The 23,981-nt window shown below is 46.2% G+C and overlaps 2 protein-coding genes across 22 annotated transcripts in view; one reads left to right on the plus strand and one right to left on the minus strand.

The window, feature by feature from the left end:
* SNX29 (sorting nexin 29) overlaps positions 1-23,981 on the plus strand; it is a 587,227-nt gene that overhangs the window by 41,861 nt on the left and 521,385 nt on the right. For 20 of the 21 annotated variants that reach the window (XM_055561377.1, XM_055561386.1, XM_055561381.1 and 17 more), the window contains exon 4: positions 6,677-6,801. In XM_055561377.1, coding sequence (XP_055417352.1) covers positions 6,677-6,801 — 125 coding nt within the window. Of the gene's footprint in view, positions 1-6,676; positions 6,802-13,513; positions 13,840-23,981 lie in introns of those variants that run through there. The other variant, XM_055561376.1, reaches the window with a different exon arrangement.
* Positions 9,914-23,632, minus strand: LOC129638127 (60S ribosomal protein L37a-like). Its single transcript, XM_055562700.1, has 4 exons — positions 23,488-23,632; positions 17,491-17,751; positions 13,290-13,333; positions 9,914-9,949 (listed from the first exon to the last, which is right to left on the minus strand). The coding sequence occupies exons 1-4, from the start codon at positions 23,630-23,632 to the stop codon at positions 9,914-9,916; spliced, it is 486 nt and encodes a 161-aa protein (XP_055418675.1).

The following is a 23,981-nucleotide window of genomic DNA, read 5'->3' on the forward strand; positions in this document are numbered from 1 at the left end:
ATCAACAGGACCCACTTATTTGTACTTTTGCTAGATCTGTGACTGGTTTTAAATTGATAGTCCCCAGTTGGTATCTTAGTATAGATCTGTGACTGGTTTTAAATTGATAGTCCCCAGTTGGTATCTTAGTATAGATCTGTGACTGGTTTTAAATTGATAGTCCCCAGTTGGTATCTTAGTATTGCAGCACTTTCCTGGTCACTAGTGAGATTGAATATTTTTTCTGTGTTTGTTGGGCAACTGTATTTCCTCCTTTCATGGTTTATTTGTTCCCTTCTTTAATAGTTTTCTTATTTTTGGAGTTGCTTGTCTTGTCCACCTGTAGAAACTCTTCAGGTACTATGGCCTGTAATTTTTTTTCCAGTTATGTGATTGTAAATATTTTCTCTAGTTATCATTTATTGCTTTACCATATTTATCATATCTTTTGCTATGTTGAAATTTAAAACTTTTTTGTGGTTAATTCTATAAACCTTTAAAATTTTGCTTTGAGAGTATCCTGTCCTGCAGTTCACCTATATTTTTCTCTATAATTTTTTACAGTTTTATTTTTCTTATTGGTGTTGTTCAGTTGCTAATTGTGTCCAACTTTTTGCTACCCCATGGACCGCAGCACGCCAGGCTTCCCTGTCCTTCACTGTCTCTTGGATTTTGCTCAAATTCATGTCCATTGAGTCGGTGATGCTACCTAACCATCTCATCCTCTGCCGCCCTCTTCTTCTTTTGCTTTCACTCTTCCCCAGCAGCAGAGTCTTTTCCAATGAGTCAGCTCTTTGAATCAGGTGGCCAAAGTGTTATTTTTCTACACTTATATATTTTCTTGATCTTGACGCACACTTATATATTTTCTTGATTTTTATGCATGTGGAATTTAGTTCTGTGGTTGTTTGAGACAAAAGTTTATTCTTAATTTTCTTTCAGCCCTATGGCTACTTGTGTCAGTGCCACTGATAAATAGCTCATTCTTGCCCATCTGAATTGAAGTATTTCCATTATTATATATAAAATGTTTCCATATTTATTTGGATTTTTTGGGACAGGGAGGTTCTCTATACTGCTCTATTAATGCTTATCACTGTACCCAGAACCACACTGGACCAAGTTCTTCTTGTGATTAGTATTGGAATTGTATTAAATGTATATGTTAATTTGGGAAGAATTGACATTTTTATGTAAATAAATCTTCCCATTTAGGATAGCAATGTTTCTATTTATTTTGATCTTTATACCTTTTAAGAATATTATGGTTTTATTCATATAGGACATGTATCTTTCTTATTAAAAATATGATTTATTTTACTTTTGTTACTATTGTGAATGTTGTGTCCGCTCCACCATTTTGTTGACTTAAAAAAATCAACTTTTAATGTTACTCTTTCTTTTATTGCAACATTTAAAATTTGCTGGTTAAAAACATTTTTATATCTTTTTGTAGGTCTCCTTTTTTTGGCTTAACTTTATAATCTATGCTTTTAAAAAATGCCATTTCAAATTCTCTGCATATAAATAATGATTGCATGTGTTTTTTTTCCCTCAGTATAACTTTGATGCCAGATTTTTTCATTCTTTGTAGCTCAGGGTAGCAATGTTTCTGGTTCTTGAGACATGAATACTTTTTAAATGCAAAAAAAGAAGCTAAGTGAGAAAAACATAGAGGTAAGAAAGACATCACCAGTAATTATTTTATAAAGTTGCTGTTAATTTTTTACATAATTCTCTTCAAATTTATTTTTTTTTAGCATAGTTGAAAACATACTTAATATACAGTTGCATACCCTGCTTATGTTTCATTTCATATTGTAAACCTGTTGGCTTATCATTATAAACTCTTGATCAATATTTTAAAGGCTAAATGGCATTCGATTATATGTTGTATTATCATTTAACCAATTCCCCAAGTGTCAAATCTGTATGTATTTTTAACTTTCCACAGTTGCAAAGGATGTTTTGAATATTTTCATTCTGAAATCTTTATCTGACTTGTAGATTACAGTTGAGGATTGATTGGTGCTAGTAAAATTCAGCCAGAAAGGATGTGCACTTTGCTGAAAATTTGTAACCCACAAATGTAGGGCATGGCCCATTGCAAATGACTGTCACGTGATGGCCTTGTGTAGCAAGGCTGGTTGATTGCACTGTCTTAAATCTGAGATGTGGCTAATGCTGTTAATGGCTAGTTTTTGTGGGTACGGTCGACTCTGTTCTAGGTGACTTTGGAGCTTTCCATATGAGGACAGCTCCAGCCCATTTTCACTGTTGTGCTTGCTCTTCACCAAAACATTCCAATAAAGCTGTAACTCGTGAAAGGATCAGTTTAAAGTTACGCCCTCTGTCACCAGGTGAATCTGATGTGGTTCTTAAGATGCAGCTTTTATTACTGATCCTGTCTGCCTCACATTCACCATAAATGCCTCATAGTTGCCATAAAAAAGCACAGGATTCTTAGGATTCTTATTAAAGATTAATGTGATAGGTTAAGCAGTCTTGAAATACAGGACGCAGCTCAGGAAAACCAGTGCCTGCAGAATTTTAGCAGTAAAGCAGTTAAGCTCGTGCAAAGTCCAGCTGTGCTGGTGGTGGTGGGAGACAGTTTTAGCAGGAGAAGGTTATTTCAGTTTTAGCAGGAGAAGGTTATTTCATTTTCCACTCATTAACTCCTTCACTCCTTCATCCGGGTTTTACTGAGCACCCTGAGGGCCGGTTTTATTTTTTTTTTTTAAGCAGCTTAATTGAAGTCTTAATTTACTTACCATAAAAATCTACTCCTTGTACATGTACAATGCAGTGAATTTTTAAAAGTAAATTTATAGAGCTGTGCAGTCATCACCCCAGTTCAGTTTCAGAACATTTTCATTACCCCAAAGAGTTTCTTTATGCCAGTTTACAGTTGATCCCTGATTCCAGCCTTAGGCGAGCAGTCGTGTGATGGGTTGGGCAAAAAGTTCTTTTGGGTTTTTCCATAAGATGTTAGGGAAAGGCTACCCATGCCAGTATTCTGGCCTGGAGAAGTCCATGGACTACAGTCCATGGGGTCGGAAAGAGTTGGACACGACTGAGTCACTTTCACATAAGATGTTTTGGCCAACCCAATACTTGTAGTTTCTATATATTTACCTTTTCTTGACATTTCTTGGAATCATACAGTGTATGGCTTTGGGTCTGATTTCTGTCCTTGAGCATTATATTTTCAAGGCTCGTCGTCGTTGTGGCACGTGTCAGTACTGTATTCCTTTTTATTGCTGAATAGTATTCCATCGTATCAATATAGGGGCTTCCCAGGTGGCGCTAGTGGTAAGGAACCTGCCTGCCAGTGCAGGAGACTTAAGAGACACAGGTTCTATCCCTGGGTTGGGAAGATGCCCTGGAGGAGGACATGGCAACCCACTCTAGTATTCTCGCCTGGAGAATCCCATGGACAGAGGAGCCTGGTGGGCTGCAGTCCACAGTGTCGCACAGAGTCAGACATGACTGAAGCAATTTAGCACACACACACGCATGTATCAGTATACCACATTTTATTTATCCACTCATCTGGTAAACAGCTGTATACATAAAAACTTGAAGTGATTTTCTTGGCTGGTGTTTTTTTAAAAAAATTAAAACATCCACTGTTAAGTGCCCTGCTTAATTACAAACATGGCCAATTCATTAAACAGATAGATGTGAGCAAATGCTGTGGAGGCGGCCAGTCCTTCCTCCCACCCTCAACGTGGGTCTCAGAGAACACTCAGGGGAGAGCATCCCGGAAAATAGGAGCGACTGAGCTGAGAAAACAGTGAGCTCCATGAAGGCAGGTGCCCCGTTCTGCAGGAAGGATCATCTTGCCGAGTCAGATGAGAAGAAATGGAACAGCTTCAGGTGACGTGATTATAAGTCAGTACCCATAGCATGCCCACTACAAGATGAAGGGTGTAGATTCCTGTGGTTGGACAAGTGTATTCTCTTTGGTTCCTTAGTAACTGACCTGGATTCCACTTTATACAACATCTCCAGAGATGCCCCTCTTACCTAAGTAGACGTCAAGCCTATGTTCTGAGTTCTTCGAGGGGAGGGACAGTCCTGGTCACATACATCGCAGAAGCCAGGCGTCCTGCCGAGTGCTGGAGCAACTAAGACGATTGAGACGTGCTCCTGGCTGTCAGGGAACTTGAGTTAGCCAGAGGAGACAGCGGTGGAGAGCAGCTTGTTCACAGAGAGATTGGCCAAGTGCTGCAGCCGGAGGAAGCACTCAGGAAGGCTTCCTGGAGGAGGGGCTCCTTTAGCTAAGTCTTGAATGGCCTGTAGATATAAGCTCAGGTCAAATGGGGAGGGTGAGAAATAGAATGGCCTTCAGTAAGGCAGACATTACGTAATAAACTAATTATAGGACTAACGCCCTCCGTGGTTTTCTGCTGTGTTGGGCTGATTGTGACCTAGATGCGTCTGGAAGGCAACACTGCTGATGTAACCCAGACCTCAGGGGCCAGGCTAATGCTGTTCCCCTGCATTCCATTCCCCTTAGAGGCCAGATGTTATTACAGAGTTGGCGGGGCAGTTATCGACTTGTGCACTGGAGCCAAACAACCTGACTAGGATTGTTGAGTTAATCATTGTATTGGCTGATGATTCGTTTAAAGATAGAGGCTGTGGTTTAATATGGAGACCTCTAAACACAGACCAAGGTTCCCCCTCCTCCTCCTCGCCCCACTGCCCTGAGACAGGGCCCTTGGTCAGGCTCCATTGTATCATGCCTCTGTTTTGGTTTCTGTGGGGTTTAATTTTGGTGGGCGTCCTAGCTTTGCAGGGAGCCCTCAGCAGTGTGCCCCTGTGGATACACAGAGAGACTAGCATATGCACATCTAATGTCTGAGTGGCATCTGCCCAGCGAGGAGGATTGTTTCAATGCGGGGGAGTCTTCTGGGGCCGAGGTCCCTCACCCTTTTACATACCCGCTGAAAAAGCACATACAGAGCACACGCTGTGTGCCAGGCACTGCGTGAACTGGCTGCAGGGGAGCCAGGAGGACCAGTAGGAGTTGGAAGCCAGGTAGTGTAGGTGAGGACACGAGTTAGGTTTGGGATGCAAGAAGGGACTCCTTCCTTTGGAGGGCTGACTTTGATCATTGGCAGTAGTAGCCTGGAAGGCTGGATGGATTAGTGATGTCTGCCACAGGCATAGGCTAGAGAGTCAGTGTACATGTGCTGTGTATTTGCTGATACTGTGTTAGGGTTTCCTGGTATAGACAGAACACTCGAGTAAAGGTGGCATATAGGAGAAAGTGGACTTTTGTCTTAGAATAAAGCCTGTTTGTCGTGGTACAGAGTGTAGTGGGAACTACCTTGGATAGCATGGGGGTGGGTAGGTCTGGAGTAAGGATATTGCTGTTAATTATGTACTTATTATGTGCTCTTAAGTGTCTCTAAGCCTCAGTTTCCTGACATGTAAAATGCAGGTAATAATACCTGCTCCAATCATATCATCATGGGAGTAGCTAGTGAAATCATGGATGTGAAAATGTTTACCACCCATAGCGTGATAAATACTTGGAGCATAATTACTACATGTGTGGGGGTGGGTGGAGCAGGAAATGCCTGCAGTTAGGCAGGGATGAGCCAGGTGGTGGTGGCCTCAGGGTCTTTGCACTGTGCCCCTCTGCCCAGCCTGCTGCCTCTTGTCACGTCTAGGTCATGACTAAGGTTACCTCCATTCAGGCCACACCATCTCAGCCTGTTCTTGCCTTGGCTCTATCTACCACCTCATCTTGTTTTATTTTCTTCAGAGTTCTCGTCAACTGATAGGATCCGGTTGGCTTATTTGCGAATCTCTCCCTGCTAGAACCTTATCTGTCTCACTCCCACCTTTGTATCCTCAGAGCCTAGAACAGTGCCTGGCACCTGGGACAAGTTCTGGATTTCTTAACGTTTGTTGCCTGAGTGAACGGAAGAGTTGCTGAGGTCCACGGATCCAGCCGGGCTGGGGGCCCAGGAGCCCTGGGAGGACTGCTAAGAATCGAGTGTGGTTATGGTGACCTCATCTCTGTGAACATGTTCCTGAATCTCCCATTTCTTTGGTTATTGAGAAATAAATTCAATTAAATGCACAGTAATTGTAACTTAATTGAAAATTCCATCAACTCCAGATCTGCCTTCAACAATGTAATCTCTTAACAACAAAATAAAGAACAAGAATCAGAACTCGTATTATTTCTTTAGGGTGTAACAGGCCATGAAATCACACAATGTTTCCAGTTCGGCAGACCTGCGAATTCAATCTCTTAGAAGATAATCTTGTTTCATAAAGGACATGATATGAATTAGAGTTGAAACTTGCTAATTGGATACAAATTAACACCCAACCCCTCCCCGCACACAACTGATTTGTTTTTAAATTGGTTTTTTTTCTCCCCCACCCCCGCTGGCTGGCACCAATTCCATTTCCCCTTGTCTCTTGTGAATTGTTACTGTGCTTTCACCAGTCTGATGAACAGGGGCTGGACTGTGTGGGGCTGCCCTGAGTTGACCTGAAAGGAACACAGATGGGGCGAGCTAGTGGGGAGTCACTTACATGTCAGTTACCTGCTTGTAAATCCTGGCATCTAATGTGGTCCTTCACTCGCTCCCCTGGGAGATGCTGCCACCTCCCTGGTTGTTTTTCTCCCTTCCTGGGGTGGACTGATGAATCACGGGTTCTCTTGCAGGGTAACCTGTCTGTGTGCCCAATTTGAAGCCGTCCTGCAGCACGGCTTGAAGAGGAGTCGAGGGTTAGCGCTCACGGCGGCCGCGATCAAACAGGCAGCAGGCTTCGCCAGCAAAACCGAAACAGGTACTCCTCGGCCGGGTGAACCCTGGAGCATATCCCTTCCTCTCTGCCCTTTTAATTTTTATTTATTTTTTTAGTAACAAGCAAGGCAGTCATTGTGCGGGACTGCTGGGGGTGGGAGGCCCGTGGTGATGTGGAAATCCACAGTGAGGATGTCTCACCGCAGTCAGTACCTGTGTTGTCTGGCATGTTAATTGAAAGGAAGCCACCCTTTGTGCAGAATTCTCAGAGCCACGTGTTGATGGTCTCAAGGGACTCGGGGGGGGGGCCTGCCGCTGAGGTGCTTATTTCCCCAGTGTGGTGTAGCAACTGGTGAGAAGTGAATAATCTGTTCTGATTTGACGCACAAGGATGGCACGGCATTTCATAATTAAATCTGTCTTCAGTGACAGTGACAGAAATCAGGCAGATCTCTGAGCTTAGAATTCTGCCACCATCCTTTTTACAGTTGCCGCAGCATTTCGCTTGTCCTGTCCTCCTGTGTCTCTGAATGACAGGAATGATGCTCGTAGTAATAACTCTTAGCACCCGTGGGTACTTAGTGTCAGCCTGGCATGTTGTTAGTCTTAAATTAACTCGCTCAGTTCACAGGACAGCGCTGCCGGTGGTCGGGATCTTCATCCGTGTTCTCTTCAGCGCAGCCATTATTTGTTCAGTGGTTTGCTTTAGATCTGAACTTGTTTTTGTCTTCTGTCTTAATTTATTTATTTTTAACTGAAGGACAATTGCAATACTGGTTTCTGCCCAGATCTGAACTTTTTTGTTTTTAATATTTATTTATTTATTTGGCTGTGCCGGGTCTCAGTTGTGGCATGTGGCATCCAGCTCCCCGAACAGGGATCGAACCCAGGACCCCCCCTGCATTGGGAGCGCTGAGTCTTAGCCACTGGACCACCAGGGAAGTCCCTGGATCTGAACTTTGAAGTGTATCACGTTGTGTAAAAACCCCCCACACCCCCAATTTTGAAGAGCAGGTTCTTTAAGACCCTGCTTGTGGGTGCCACCTTGAATTCCTGAATCTTGCTGCTGTGACGTTAGTGTCCCTGCTGAGTGAAATGGGTTACCTTTTGCTGGTCTACCTCCTTTCACATCGAGAAATCAGCCCTGGCCATGTTTGGTAGAGCCATCTGGAAATTCTCTGCCGACCGCCTTTCCCTCTCACCCAAGTTGGCATATCTCCCTTCCCCTTTCTCTCAGCCCTCCAGCAAGTCTTTGATCCTGCTCATCTCACCAGTTGCTCTTTTTCAAAAATGAATGTGGTTCCTCTTGGGCCTGCAAGAAGGATTCCTGTCATCATTGATTTTTCTTCCACCTTCATGGGTCACAGTGGGCCAGTTCAGAGAAGAGCCAGCTTCAAGGGCCTCAGTCTTTGTAGAAACTGCAGCTAGCTACCTTGGCCTCCTTGAATGTCAGCCTCAGTAGTCTCTGTGGCACTTTAAAAAAAAATTTTGTCTGAGCCAGATCTCAGTTGTGGCACGTGACATCCTTGATCTTCGTTGTGGCATGCAGACTCTTATTTGGGACATGCGGGATCTACTTACCTGACCGGGACTGAACCTGGGCCCCCTACCTTGGGAGGGCAGAGTCTTAGCCACTGGACCACCCGGGAAGTCCCTTGGTGACATCGTATGTCCAGGACGCTTCCCTGAGCTCTGTGTGGAGGTGGTTTAGGGCTGATTGATGGCTATTTGAGGACATGGCTTTTCCGAGAGTCCCCCCCGGCTTGCTGGCCCCTCTTTCTTTTTATTTCCTTCTTACTGTCTGTGGGGAGCTACCTTGGAGAAACTGGTGTGGAACGGACCGCAAGGCTATGGACAGTTCCTGGGCATGGCAGAGGCAACCATGGCTTTGGAGTCAAACTCCGAGGGTAAGCCTGGCATGACCCTGGGAAAACGCCCCTCTGTGCCCTCCATTTTCACTTGTAAAGACAGAGCGTCTCTCTCCCTGGGGGGTTGTCAGGTGGATTCACATGATAACCTCATGTGAAGCACCTGCTTCATTTCAGAGACATGCACACCCCCCTCCAATTGTTTAACCAGTTACCTTCTCCCAAACACCCTTTACACGTCTAACCTCTTTCTCCATCTCACCCCTTCTTGAGGCTCTGACCTTTTGACCATGAAGAATGGCTCTTTGTATTCCCATCCAGACTAGAATTTCTGTCTTTTTGTTACTTGGCCCTGAAGATCACGGAAGCACCTAGACATTTGCGAGGCATCACCAGCCTTCTCATTCTCACTGTTTCCCTGCATCTTAGCATGATTTCTATCCTCGTGTCTTGGAGACGCTGATGAGCGAGTGGCCTCTGGCTTTGTTTCTGCTGGGGAGTGTGTGCTGCACCGTCTCCTGGCCAGTTAGAAGGGAAGCAAAGACCAGACTAGCTTCACACCTGAGTGGCTGCCAGGGGCTTCTGTCATCATTGTCGGCAGCAGTAATTAACCATTCACAGGTGCAGGATGGTCCTTGGCTGATAAAAACCTCTTTCCTGCCATTGAATGTTTGATTAAAAACCTCATGGGGGAGGGCAGGTGTTTTTTCAGCTGCTAAGAGTTGGGAAAGATCAGATCAATGGCTTTTTATGGTTGTTCTTAAAGCCGTTGGAATGGCCTTGCCAGGCAGAATGGAGAAAATGAAATCCTGAGAGATGGATCAGACAGAAATGAGCCTTGTCTGGCTCCCTTGTCACTCCTGGCTGCGGGGTTGGGCCCTCTGTGTAGCTTAGTGATCGGGAAGCAGGGTTGAAATCCCCTCTCCACGACTTGTCACACACAAGCTCTCTGGGACATCTTCTCTCTGAGCTTCTGTTTCCTCTTGTGTAAAATAAAGATCATAGCTGGATCTGCCTCGTAGGATAGTGGCGGGGGCTTGAGGCCTTGGTATTGATCTGCCCGAGCTGGTGCACGGTGATAACATGCCAGTTACTTTCCAGCGTAGGTGATGGTGTCCTTGCTTTTCAAACGATGACCCTGAGTCTCAAGTTAGTTAATAAGTTGCCCAAGTTCCCGTCTACAGCTGGTAGATGGCAGAGCTGAGGATTCCAGCCCAGGTCAGACCCATGTCAAATTCCTGGCTCTTCCCTGCTCCCTGCCTCCTCGGGCAGCCGGCCTGATGCCCGTTATCGCTGTTCTGTGGACCTCTCCAGCTCCGTTAACTGAATTGAAAGTGACAGGAGAGAATGAGTAATGGTGAATTAATCCACAAGGCTTGTTGCATTAGCTCTGTTTCTAAATGAAGAGAGAAAAGCTGAACTTCAGCGTAATGATTGAACAAAGTGACATTGTTGGAAATCACAATAATGGGATAATGCTGAGAGTCTACCAGGGGCATAACTGCCCCGACAGTTAGGCTGCATGTAGGGCTGAATTTGGAAGTTGGTGCCCTCGCAGAGTGTGATTTTTAATTGATTTGTTACAATACTACTTATTTTGTGTATGTTCTGTTTTTTTGGCCCCTGAGGCATGTGGGATCTGGGCTCCCTGACCAGGGCTGGAACCCGCACCACCTGCATTGGAAGGTCAAGTCTTACTCTGGACTGCCAGGGAAATCCTTTGTAGAGTGCGTTTAAAAATTTGTTTTTAAGATTCTAGCATTGAAAGATTTTGAGATCTTATGTGGAGATATGGGTTTGTAGGTTTTCTTGAACTTGGACCTGCGACTCTGGGCCCACGTTGACAGTTGACCCCGCTGGGGGCCCCGCACCCCTGCCCTCTGTCGGTGGGCCGGAAGTGCTTCATCCACCGCAGTCTACGCCCCGCCCTGTGGCCTCTGACCCTTGAGATGGCATGTTGGCTGCCGTTTATCCTTGTCCTGTTAGTACTCTTCCCCCTCTTCTTATCAGAAATTCAAGTTTTCAAGAGTAAACCGCTCCCAGGTGGTAAGCCACCGAAGCCAGTTTCTGGAGTGTCGGAACCATTATCTGTGTCAGATTTGTCCAGCTTTATCATTGCTTTCAGGGCGAGGATTTGTTAACCTTCTCACTGGGCTGTAGCCGAAAGTCCTATTTTTTGTTTTTGTTTTCCTTTTGAATATGCTCTTGTCTTTGCATGGTATCTGGTTATTTTCGACTGGATGCCAGATGTTGTGTGTGAACAAGGGTAGAGATACTTTGACGTTTGGGATGGTGCTCTCTTTCTTCAGAGAGGATTTACTATTGCTTCTCAGACAGTTAGGGCAGAGGGAGGCCCACTTAGTCCAGTCAAGGGTCAAGGCGGTTCACACCTGGGCTTTAGTATTTGTGACGGCCCATGTATTTCCAGGGTGTAGTTTTTTGGGGTTTCCAGCTTATATCAGCTTCCTGGAGCTGCCGTGGCAAATTTGCACACCGTGGGTGGTTCAAAACAACAGAGAGATAATTTACCTTTTCACAGTCTGGAGGCCAGGAGTCCAAAATCTAGGTGTCCGCAGGGTTGGTTGCTTCTGGAAGGCTCTGGGGGAGGGTGTGTTCTTGGTGCACGGTGCTTGTCAGCAGCCCCTCGCCTTGCAGCTTTGTCGCTCCCGTCGCGGCCTCTGTCTTCACATGGCCTTCTTTCCTTTGTGTCCATGTCCCTCTGTGTCCCCTCCTCTCCTCAGGCGGACACCAGTTGTATCAGACTAGGCGCCCTTCCCCCTCCCTGGCTGCGATATGACCGCCTTGCAACTAATGACATCTGCCTAGAGCCTTCCCCCAAATAGTCACATTCTGGGGCTCCGCGTGGACTTGAATTCTGGGGGGACGTAGTTGACGTGCTTACCAGTGCCCTTCTGCATCTGCAGGTCCTGACCTGTGTTTTCTTTCCTTCTTCTCCTTTTTTCTTTTTTAAGACTGTGGGAATTCTGAAAGCTCCTTTTAACTTCTCACCAGAGTTGCTCTGTGGTTGGCAAAAGCCTCAGAGCAAAACCTGGCTCTCCATGTAGTTAGGACTCATGTCTGTAGACTTCCCTTCTCTTTGGGATCCGAGTTCCTCACGTCTTTCCTGTCTTTGCATAGCTCCTAGGACTTCAGTTTTTTTTTTTTTTTTAAACAAGTCTGGCTTTTGCAGTTGCTGTTGTTTTTCTGGGGAAGTTGGTCTGGTTCAAGCGAGTCTTCCGTAGCGGACGGTGTGCCCTTGAATGGTGCTGCTGCCATGTGCCTGTTCCCCTGGCCCAGCGCGCCTTATGTGTGCGTGACCATCCTCAGTTACCGTTATACCAGTCGGGTACCAGGATTTCCTCCTGGGATCAACTGTGGTCTGGGAAAGGGAGTCTGCAGGCAGTTTTCCTTCCGCTTTGTGATGATTTTAATCCCCACCTATATATTGTATACCTCCCGTTCCCTAGTTTGCTGGCTGTCAGGTGTTTTTGTCTTGTTTGTTCTTTTAATTACTTTTTACTGGAGTATAGTTGCTTCACAATTTGTCTTAGTTTCTTCTGCACAGCAGAGTGAATCGGCTATGCATATTCATATAATGCGTCTTTTTTAGACTTCCTTCCCTTTTAGGTCACCACAGAGAATTGAGTAGTGTCCCCTGTATTACACAGTAGGTTCTCATAAGTTATCTCTTTTATTATATATAGTAGTGTATATTTGTCAGTCTCAGTCTCCCAATTCATCCCACCCCTCTCCCTGCCTTGATATTCATACATTTGTTTTCTACATCTGTCTCTATATCTGCTTTGCAAATAAGTTCATCTATACCATTTTCCTAGATTCCGCATATAAGCGTTAATTTACGATACTTGTTTTTCTCTTGCTGACATACTTCACTCTGTATGACAGTCTCTAGGACTGTCCACACCTCTGCAGATGGTACTGTTTCGTTCTTTTTTATGGTTGAGTAATAGTCCGTTGTCTATAGGTACCACGTCTTCTTTATCCACTCTTCTGCTGCTTCCATGTCTTGGCTGTTGTAAACCATGCTGCAGTGAGCATTGGGGCGCCTGTGTCTTTTTGAATTATGGTTTTCTCCCAGTATGTGCCCAGTAGTGGGATTACTGGGTCATATGGTAGTTCTGTTTTTAGTTTTGTAAGGAACCTCTCTACTGTTCTCCATAGTGGCTGTAACCAATTTACATTCCCACCAACACTGTAGGAGGGGTTGCTTTCCTCCACACCCCCTCCAGCATTTATTGTTTGTAGATTTTTTTTGATAATAGCCATTCTGACCGGTGTGTCTTTTGTTTGTTTTTAGCTTAGCATTCAGATTTCTCTTTGTTTTTAGCTTGGGGAGTTTTCCCCTACTTGACCCGCTATGAAATGTTAGTAAGGTAAGCGTTGCTCTAAGCCGTTACACTGCCAGCCCAGCTGTGCCTTGGTGGGCATCCCAAACTGTGATCCCTTTGGATAGCCTCTCCAGTGAGTTGGGTTACACAGGACCCAGAGAAGCTTGGAATAAGGTCACTTGGTGTGTCTCCTTTAGAATTCAGACCCCAGAAATAAGAGCCTGCCGTGCCCAGTAGAATCGTTTCCTCTGACTTTGACAAGTGACTGGGTTTATTTGCTCAGACTGTTGATTTGCTGGTGATGAGATAGGAACCTGTGTTTCCTGAGTCTGGTCCTTCAGTTTATTTAACTTTTGCATTCCAGTTATGCAAGTGAGCATGAATAATTACAACAGACAGTGGTAATTCCCCACCCTGCAGCCCCTTCTTTCTTGCTAATAGAACTCTGACTTTGTTCCAACGTTGGGTGGCCACCAGCTTCTGCCCTGAGGCTGGCTGCAGGGGGAGTGAATCTGGATCAGATTAGGCCAGCTGTAACGAATTCCACGCTGCTAGTAGTTGACTAAGGAGTAGGCCTGAGATGCAGTCCTGACCAACGGGAAGGAAGGAGAGGTCTGCCAAGAGGCTTCTGAGAAGGCCTCTTGCAATTTAAATGCAGACACAGAAGGGCTTATCTTATGGCCATGGGTTGTTGTGTGAGACCTGTGTGATGTTTGGAGCTGTGGCAGTGATCTTATGAGGATGGAACAAGTCTGAAGACGAAAGTCAGTACACTCAGGATGGGATCTCAGAACAATGGAAAGTACCTGGCCCCTGATAATATCACTGAGCTACCGAATCAACCAACCCTGGACTTAGTCTTATGTGAGATAATTAATTCCTTAATATTTTAAGGCACTTTAAGTTGGATTTCTTTTTACTCATATCCAAAATTATCCTAACTTAAATGAGAGAGAAAAGCAAGACAACTTAAGAAGAGTCAGAGCCTGTGTGCCGGAAATGGGAGGAATGATGTGATTAGCACATTCAAACACATTCATCCTAGAAATGACACCTGGGTGTTTTCTGCTCCTTTCCTTGAACCACAGGCCTGGCTTTCTTAGTGTTTGCTGGTGACTCATGTTGAGCAGCTCTGTGACCTAGGGGGTTTGTCAGACTGTTTGTGCTCATTTTTCCAGTTTATTGTTGAAATGATTATGCAGAGTGAATGACAGCATCCCCATTTTACAAATGAAAAAAAAATGAGGCTCAAAGAAATGAAATAATTTCATTAATGTACCAGAGCCAAAAGTGGCAGAGCTGAAATTTCTATTCAGGCCTATATGACTGTGATTCTGAAGCTCCCGACTTTAAAAAAAAAAGCTCTCCTGACTTTTAAATAAAGTTCCTGACTTTATTTATTTGGGTGCTTGTGGTCCTGGTTGCGGCATATGGGATCTAGTTCCCCCACCAGGGATGGTATCTGGGCCCGTTGCATCGGGAACCTGGAGTCCTAGCCACTGGACCACCAGAGAATTCCCTGAAGCTCCTGATTTTATTCTTAATGGCATATTGTTTCCAGAACGAGGACTCTCTGAAATATCACAGTCACCCCAGTTTGAACTTGTGAGTAAATTAAGCAGTAAGTATTGAGTAAGTTAGTATCACTCAGTGTAAAGGTCAGCAAACCACGTCCTACCTCCTGTTTTTGTAAGTGAAGTTGTGTTGGAACACAATCACAAACATTCATCTATTTACTGTTGGCTGCTTTTAGGCAAAAGTGTGACTGAGGCTATGTGGCCCATAAAGTCTTAAGTAGATATTAGCGCGTTCTTTACAGCAAAAGTGTGCCAAGCCCTTCTTCGAGAACATAGGTCAGAGGATGCCGCCAAAACCTGTTGCCACGCTGTGTTCAGATGTCTGTGGTCCGTTTACCCTGCTAGATGGTGCGCGCTGGGCGTGCCAGGCACTGTGTCTGTTTCACTTCCTCCTGACTTTCCAGCTCCTGGCATGGTGTCTAGAAGTATATGGGTTCTTCAGTAAAATTATGCTCAATAAATATCCTTTGGTGGGAAGGAAGGGCATTGTTCAGTGTGCACATGTGTTTCATGATTCCTGAGGTGCCTCGAGCCATGGTCACTCTCGAGTTGCTTCTTTTTGCTGGTTCATAGCCTGTGCCTTCTCACTGTGCTCTCATGTGTTAGAAGGAGCCTCTTTTAATCCCATTCACGAAGGTGCCACCCTCATCACCAAAGTCCACTCAAAGCCCCATATCCTAATACCGTCATCTTTGGGGGTTAGAATTTCAATAGATGAATTTTGAGGGGACCCCCTCGGTTATAAAAGTGGCATTTCAATGGCATTACCTTGGAATTTGATGTTCTTGTAGATCACCATCGGGTTATGTGTTGGCAGTCTGTTACAAGGTGATAGGCCTGATTTTGAACATACCAGAGGCACATTTATTACTGAGATGCCCGTCTTGTAAAACTAAAATGTAATTTTCCTTATCTGCTCAGCAGCCTTTGTCACCTCTGACCTTGACACTTTGTCTTCTCTCTTCTATAATGCCATGGCCCAACCTCTTGGCACACTTTCTACTTCTGAAGATCCTTCCTGGCATATCACTTCCTCACCCTCAGACATTAAATATTACTTATCCTTGGATTGGGCTTCCCAGAATCTGCCTGCCAAAGCAGGAGACATAAGAGACTCAGGTTTGATCCCTGGGTTGGGAAGGTCCCCTGGAGGAGGACATGGCAACCCACTCCAGTGTTCTTGCCCGGAGAATCCCATGGACAGAGGAGCCTGGTAGGCCGCAGTCCACGGGGTCGCAAAGAGTCCGACATGACTGAAGTGACTTAGCATGTATGTATCCTTGGATTCTGTTGTTGACTCTTGTTTCTACACATACTGTCTGAATTTCATGGTGAAAATTGCTGTCTATGTGTTGATTAAATTATACCTCCCGCAGGTCAACTCCTGGTCTTTCTCCTGAGTGTCTCCGTTTGAATGTACCAAGGGCTTGTGAGAGTCCACATGACTGAGTCGCCATCCCTGCCCTCACCCCCATGTTTGGTCCTGTGCTCCCTGCTTAGTGCATGGCTCTGCCCTTCACCCAGTCTCCTGGCCAGCCCTCGGGCTTCCTCCCAGCCTCCTCCTTCCCCTGCAGCTGCTCAAACTTCTATTTTTTCTCTTTATCTTTTAAAAATTGTCATTAAGTTCAGTCGCTCCGTCATGTCTGACTCTTTGCGACCCCATGGACTGCAGCACACCAGGCTTCCCTGTCCATCACCAATTCCCAGAGCTTGCTCAAACTCATGTCCATTGAGTTGGTGATGCCATCCAACCATCTCATCCTTTTTTGTCCCCTTCTGCTCTGCCTTCAGTTTTTCCCAGCATCAGGGTCTTTTCCAATCTGTCAGTTCTTCGCATCAGGTGGCCAAAGTATTGGAGCTTTAGCTTCAGCGTGAGTCCTTCCAATGAATATTCAGGACTGATTTCCTTTAGGATGGACTGGTTTGATCTCCTTGAAAAGTTCAAAAAAGTATCCACAGTATTAAAATGTCCATTTTAACGGTTTTTAAGCATACAGTTGAAAGGCATTGAGGGCATTCAGATTATACAGCCATCACCACCATCCATCTTCAGAACCTTTTCATCTTCCCAAATTGAAACACCACCCCCATTAAATAAAAACTCTCCATTTACCCTCCCACTAGCCCCTGGCAACCACCAATCTATGTCTCTATGAATTTGATTACTTTAGGTCCTTCATATAAGTAAAGTCATGTAGTATTTGTCCTTTTGTGTTTGGCTTATTTCACTTAGCATAATGTCTTCAAGGTTCATACATTTGTAGCATGTATCAGAATTTTCTTCTCTTTTAAGGTTAGGTAATAATCGATTTCATGGATAGACCACACTTTGTTTATCCACTCATCTGTCGATGGGTTACTTCTGCTTATTGGCTATTGTGAAAAGTGCAGCCACGAACATGGGTGTACAAATAGTTGTTCAAGCTTAAGTAGATGGCTGGATCACATGGTCATTCTGCGTTTACTTTTTTGAAGAGCCACCACACTGTTTTCCATACTGGATGCTTCTTTTAAAATTCCCACCAGCAATGCACAAGAGTTCAGTTTCTCCATAATACATAAGAGTTCCAATTTCTCCATGTCTTCACCAACATTGTTACTTGTGTGTGTGTGTTTTAAAATTTCGTTACATAAATTAACCTATTTATTATAGGCTAAACGTGAAAGTATTAGTTGCTCAGTTGTGTCTGAGTCTTTGCGCCCCCGTGGACTGTAGCCCACTAGGCTCCTCTGTCCATGGAATTCTCCTGGGAAGAATACTGGAGTGGGTTGCCATTTCCTTCTTCAGGGGATCTTCCTGACCCAAGGATCGAACCCACCATCTTTTGCATCTCCTGTGCTGGCAGCTGGGTTCTTTACCACTAGCGCCACCTGGGAAGCTAGCAACACTGTCCGATGGTGCCTCTCCTGGTCCCTCAGCTCCGTAGTCTGCTTCCTGATGCAGCCTTGACTGTGACGGCAGAGGTGGTGGTGTAGGTCCAGGCACCACCAGCTGCTGTTCTCACACAGGAACCGCAGTGCCGAGTGCCCACGGCTCGTCTCTTATTGGTTTTGCCACAGAAGGAGCAGGTGTGCTTGGCACGCTGGCTGGTGTCAGTTTTCTTCACCACTTTCCTGAGGGAGGCATCATGACCGATCCCATATTTGCTCATGATTCTGACCTCCTTGGTGCATTTCGCCAGGTTGCCACCACTTACATCTGAGCCCAAGAGCTATTTGTGTTCTTTCTGGTGGTAGCCATTCTGCCAGCTGCCAGGTGATATCTCATGGTGGTTTTGATCTCTTCTCTCTTGAAGTTTCAGGTATCTCTCAAAGTCATTCACAAGGTCCCCACCAGTTCAGCCTGACAGTGCCCCTCCTCTTGGCTCCTGCCACCCGCCCTGCCCCCCAGTAGTCCTGAGTCCTCCTCTTGACAAACCTCAGTATGATGCCACTGTTTTCTTGTCGCCCTCTCTCGGTGGTCCGGGGCTGGGTCCATTCTTGCTCACATTGCAGCTCCAGTGTACTAGAAGGGCCTGGCCATAGAAAGACTGCATTCGGAATAATGACTGGAGGACCCAGACTTCAGGTCTTGCTCATTCTCCTGGGGTGCCAAGCCCTGCCCCTTCTATCTGTGCATCTTCACAGTTGAAAACAGGTGGTATTAATATACCCCCAACTCTAAAATTAGAGAAACCAACTCCCATGATCCTTGGTGGGGATTTTTGAAAATGGTTGATTGCATTTAAATCAAATCCGAGTTTATATTTTGCTTCACCACGTCACCTTGGGTAACAATTTCATTTCTGTAGAAAATTATTTGTGGAGGAAGCCGCCTGTGCCAGGAGAACCCTGGGCCCCTCCTTCTGACCGTGAGGGGAAGTCCACCCACCCCAGCCTTCCATCCCGTCATGTTTTCAGTTCCCTGTTTTTATTTCTCTGGTGAATTCGCAAACTTGCAAATCAGCTAGGTCTGGTGAAAGAGACATTGGGAGGATGTTTGCTGAAGGGGCAGAGAAGGTGTCCAGATTGGCAATAAAAATGTTCAGCAGCTGGAGGGGAAATGCTGGCCTTAGGGAGGGAGCCAGTGTGCTCTCGCCATGGGTGAGCTGTTAACCAGTGAGATGCTAGATTCGGGCAATGTCCACAGAGTCCTGGGGAGGCTCCTTGACCGCTGGGGTGGCTGAGGGCTTGGGCCACTGGCCACTTAGAAAGGGGAACAAAACTGTCCCAGGATATTAGGATCTGGGGTTTCCCTGGCGGCACTAGTGGTAAAGAACCTGCCTGCTGATGTAAGAGTCGTAAGAGACGCGGGTTTGATTCCTGGGTCGGGAAGATCCCCTGGAGAAGGGAATGGCTACCCACTCCAGTATTCTTGTCTGAAGAATCCCATGGACAGAGGGGCCTGGCAGGCTACAGACGATGGGGTCACAAAGAGTTAGACATGACTGATCAACTTAGCATGCACTGCTGCTAGCCAGACGGGTGCCTCTTGGCCGGAGGGGACCTCTGGCTGTTTCAGAGGTGTTTAATCTTGATGTCCTGTATGTTAAGTCTCAGACCCGGAGACTTCCCTGGTGGTCCAGCGGCTGGGAATCTGCCTTCCAGTGCAGGGGATGTGGGTTTGATCCCTGGTTGGGAAATTAAGATCCAACATGCCACAACCATGGAGAAGGAAATGGCAACCCACTCCAGTGTTCTTGCCTAGAGAATCCTTTGGACAGAGGAGCCTGGTGGGCTGCCGTTTATGGGGTCGCACAGAGTTGGACACAACTGAAGTGACTTAGCCGCAGCAGCAGCAGCATACCATAACTAAGACCTGATGCTGCCAAATAAATAATTTTTTTTTTCAAAAGGCTCAAACCTGGGCTCAGAGTTGTCAGTTTCGAGTTATTATCCAGTCTGTTGGTTCCGTGGGTCCTTCACCCTGTCAGTGTGAAAATGGATCTTGCACAGAGTATGGAGTACACCCCTAGAGGAAAACGGGGCACAGGTTTGGGAAGCGCTGGAGGAGATTCCCACTGGGAGCATGAAGGAGGTGCCACGTGGACCCCTGTGTCACGTGGACAAGGGCCAGCTGTGCGGGCTGAGGTGTTAGAGCTGGGAACCCAGACGCCAGCTGCTCCCAGGGCCAGACAGCCCCCAGAGATGAGTGAGGAGGGCGCCAGGGAGAGGCGGCACCTGTGAGGCACGTGGCCCCCGTGGAGCGGCTGGGACGTGTGCTCCGTCTATGGGTTCAGGTGGAAGCGAGGACAGAGTTAGATGAGTCGCCAGCAGTCTGTCACGGTGGAGGTTTTCCTTTTCTTTATAGAGTAGTCAGATGGGGACGTTAGAATAGAGCCCAAAGGAAGGGAGGGGGTTAGCCGTCCTGTTATTGCGAGAAGGAATCCCAGGTGGTTCAACAAGTTCAATGTATGGCAAAAACCACCACAATATTGTAAAGTAATTAGCCTCCAATTAAAATAAAAAAAAATTTTTTTTCTTGCCTAAAACACACACATTCTCATTCTCTCTCTCTCTCTCTCTCTCTCTCTCTCCTGCACCAGTCATTTGTGTGTTTGCTCTCCAGTTGACTCCCTGCCCTTCCCCTGCAAGCTCTGTTTCCCAGGCCCCCTCTCCCATCCTTTCAGTGGGAGGTGGTGATGCGGGGGGCAGGTGAGAGGACAGGGAAGCAGCTTGATTGGGGGTGGGGGGCATCTCTAGCAGTGACAGTGCTTCCTGTGGTCCGTGGAGGTCCCCCTCTGCTGCTGGTCAGGCCTTCCTCTTGTTCCCCCACTTTACCCCTTGGTCCCTCTGCCACAGTCCAGCTGGTACCCACAGCCACGGTAGCGTCACCTGGTACCGCCTTTGGTTCCTCTGGCTCTAGGGTTGGGTCCTTTTTTGTTTTGGCCACAACACATGGCATGCAGGATCTTCCCAGACCAGGAACTGAACCCGTGTTCCCCCGCACTGGCTGTGCCCCCCAACATTGGGAGCATGGAGTTCTTAACTACTGGACCACTTGGGAAGTCCAGAATGGTTTGGATGTCTGACGTCAGTTGTCTCTGTGTTCCCTCGGTATCTCCTATTTGCTTTTTGGCTTCCACGGTCTCTGTAACAGATGCCTTATGTGAAGTTCCTTCAGTGGGCTAGCTCGTGTGGTTTCTGTTTTTGTGACTGGGTGGGCCCTGGGATGGAGCAAGCTTGGCTTGTTGGTGGAGTGGCCAGGAGACCCGGGGGATTGTTGCAGGGTGAGTGACAGCGAGAGTGGGATGAAGTGAGGCGGAGAGGGAGAGGGAGCAGGCAGCCAGGTCCCGTCTGGGCAGTAAGTGCCAATTGACCCTCCTTTCCTTGCTTTATTTCTGTAATTTCCGTTCACCCCCACTAAGATAATTGGCACTTGTTCTTTAGAGTCAGTAGGGATGTTTACGTTTAAATCTACTGAAGTCTTCAAAAGCAATATCAGATCATTGTGTGTTTATTTATTCTTTAAAAATGCATCAAGTTCTGAACTATACACTTTAAAATGCTGAATTTTATATTCAGTGAATTATACTACAATTGAAAAAAAAGCAAAAAACAGGACAGTGGATAAGTTGCCTTTACTGGCAAGTTTGTTTTCCTAACTGAAAGGGAATTTAATAGCAGAGTTAATTTCAGTTTCAGAATGTAAAATGGTATAGCCGCTGTGGAAAATGGTTTGATGGCTTCTCAAAAAATTAAGCATAGATTTACCAAACAATCCTGCAATTCTATTCCTAGATGCAGACCTAAAAAAACTGAAAGCAGGGAATCACAAATATTCATAGCAGGATTATTCACAAGAGCCTAAACAAAGAAACAGGAACCCAAACGTGCATCGACAGGTGAATGGATAACGAAGTGTGGTGTTTACTCTGAGTATGTTTGTGCTCAGCCACTCAGTCGTGTCTGACTCTTGCAACCCCATGGACTGTGCCCCACCAGGCTCCTCTGTCCATGGAATTCTCCAGGCAAGAATACTGGAGTGGGTTGCCATTCCCTTCTCCAGGGGATCTTCCCAACGCAGCAGTCAAACCTGCATCGCCTGCATTGGCGGGCAGACTCTTCACGATGGAGCCATCTGGGAAGCCCATACTATTTATAATGGAATATTATTCAGTTATAAGAAGACACGCTGCTACTTACTGTAACATGGATGAGCCTTAAAAACATACTAAGTGAGAGTTGTCAGACAAAAGATCACATGTTGTGTGATTCTACTTATACATAGAATCTAGAATAGTCAAATTCATAGAGAAAGTATGTGGAATAGAGGTTTACAGGGGGCGGGATGTGGGAGGGGAGGATGGGGAGAGTGTTAGTGTTTAATGGCTGTGAGGTTTCTGTTTCAATGATGAAAAAGTTCTGGAAATGGAGAGTGGTGGTGGTTGCATGACTTTGTGAATGTATTTCATGTCGCTGAATTATACACTTGAAATGGTTAAGGTGGTAAATTTTATTATGCATGTTTTGCCACAATTTAAGAGAGCAAAAAAAGTTTCAAGTTTACATATTTTGTATGAGTCTGTATCGTGTGTTATTCATGGTCAAAGCCCAGTCCCTGTGTTCTAGTTCCAGGAGGTGGCCTTGTGGCCGACTGAGTCACGGCCAAGCAAGAAAGCCACGGCCCCTCATTGGAAACTCGGCTTTGCCAGGCACTTGTGTCTTGTCGTCAGGCTCACCCAGGTGTGAGTGGGCTTTGAGGACGCCTGTGGTCACCCAGGTCTCAGGCGGAAACGTGGAAGCACTCTGCTTGCCTTTTGTTCCTGGAATGGTTGATACTGTGTATGGCTGATTCTGTTGGTTTCCTACTGAGAAATCCATCCCTCTTTTCTTCTTTGGCTTATCATAGCCCTGATTGTGCTTGGGGCTGTGGGGTGTCCTTCTCTAGGTTAAAGCTCATGAGCAGTTTAGCCAGTCTTGACATGTTCTTCACTCTCTTGTGTGCATTTATCCTTGTCTGAAAAAAACGAGGTAGTAGAGCTGGCTTTATCTTAACCTCTTTCTTCTGTTCCCGTCGTGAATGCGAGGCCCAGAGTGGCCACCTGACGCGAAGAGCTGACTCACTGGAAAAGACCCTGATGCTGGGAAGGATTGGGGGCAAGAGGAGGAGGGGGCGACAGAGGATGAGATGGCTGGGTGGCATCACCGACTCAATGGACATGAGTTTGAGCAAACTCCGGGAGGTAGTGAAGGACAGGGAAGCCTGGCGTGCTGCAGTCCACGGGGTCGCTAAGAGTCGGACACGACTGAGTGACTGAACGATAGCAGAGAGCAGTGCCCTGAGACAGTGAGGCGAAGGTCAGGAGGGTGGGTGTTCTGCCCGTGACAGAGCCTTCCAGCCAGCTGTCTGTACCTCCAGACTCAATGTGTCCTTTGTTGTTTACAGGGAGCCTCGCACCTTGTCTTTGTGTTTTCTGTTTCTTGTTGAGTGGTGCTTTTTTTGTTTGTTTATTTTTTATTTTAATTTTATTTTAAGGTTTTTGGTCATACCCCATAGCATGTGGACCTTAGTTCCTTGACCAGGGGTTGAACTCGCATGCCCTACATTGGAAGGCAGAGTCTTAACCACTGGACTGCTGCAGGAGGCCCTGTTTCTTGTTTAATTTTGAGGGATATCCCCACCCCCCCAGAGCCTGCCATGTGGGTCCCCCCGAAATGATTGTCAGGTGATTGAAGAACATGCCCGTGCTCCCTGCATTAGGCTTCTTCTAGTTGCAAGTGACAGCCAGACTCGCAGACAGCCCGAAGCAGAAAAGGGCACTTCTTACCTTCAATAAATAAGAAAACTAGGGGTGGAGCCAGATCCAGGGGCTCAGCATCCCCACGTCTGTCCCTGGATCTCTCTCATCACCACTTCTCTGGGTTGGCCTCTCTCCCAAGTGGGCAACTCTACATGAGAGGGTACAGTTGCCCCAGGAAGCTCCAGATTGACATGGCTATGAAGAGTTCCTACCTCTAGCACAGAAGTTAGCAAACTTCTTCCTTAAGGGATCGAATAGCGCGTACAGTACTTTAGACTTTGTGGGCTGTAAGTTTTTATAGCAGCTCTGCCTTTGTAGCAGGAACGCAGCTACAGACGACTTGTAAACAAATGCCATGACTGCCTTCCCATAAAACTTTATTTGCACACACAGCGATGGGGCTGCTGAATCTGGCCCTTCGGTTGTTGTCTGCTGACTTCACTCTGAAAAGAGACAAGGCCTCTCTTCTAGTGGTTCAGGTATAGTCGTGGGGGGTGCCCACTGGTCCAGGGCTGGGACCAGGGTGAGGCCAGGGTAATACCCACTTTAGGCAGAGAATTGCAGGGAGCTCCAAAAACCCTCAGCCCATCAAGATCAATCATATTTTTATATAATATTAAAAAAATAAAACCACAGAAAAGACTCCATCACACGAAGGTCACACAAAAGTCATACAAAATGTCAAGCAGGGCCAGAACGAGGGGGC

This window comes from Bubalus kerabau, chromosome 23 (genome assembly GCF_029407905.1).
Source record: "Bubalus kerabau isolate K-KA32 ecotype Philippines breed swamp buffalo chromosome 23, PCC_UOA_SB_1v2, whole genome shotgun sequence".
In the NCBI taxonomy this organism is placed as follows: Eukaryota; Metazoa; Chordata; class Mammalia; order Artiodactyla; family Bovidae; genus Bubalus; species Bubalus kerabau.

Coding starts and splice junctions, on each gene's coding strand:
- LOC129638127 (XM_055562700.1), bottom strand. CDS start 23,632: ATGGCATTTGTTTACAAGTCGTCTGTAGCTGCGTTCCTGCTACAAAGG. Junction 17,752..23,487: donor TGCTAACTTCTGTGCTAGAG/GTAGGAACTCTT, acceptor TCTTGGGCTCAG/ATGTAAGTGGTGGCAACCTG. Junction 13,334..17,490: donor CGTCACAGTCAAGGCTGCAT/CAGGAAGCAGAC, acceptor GCATAACTGGAA/TGCAAAAGTTAAATAAACTG.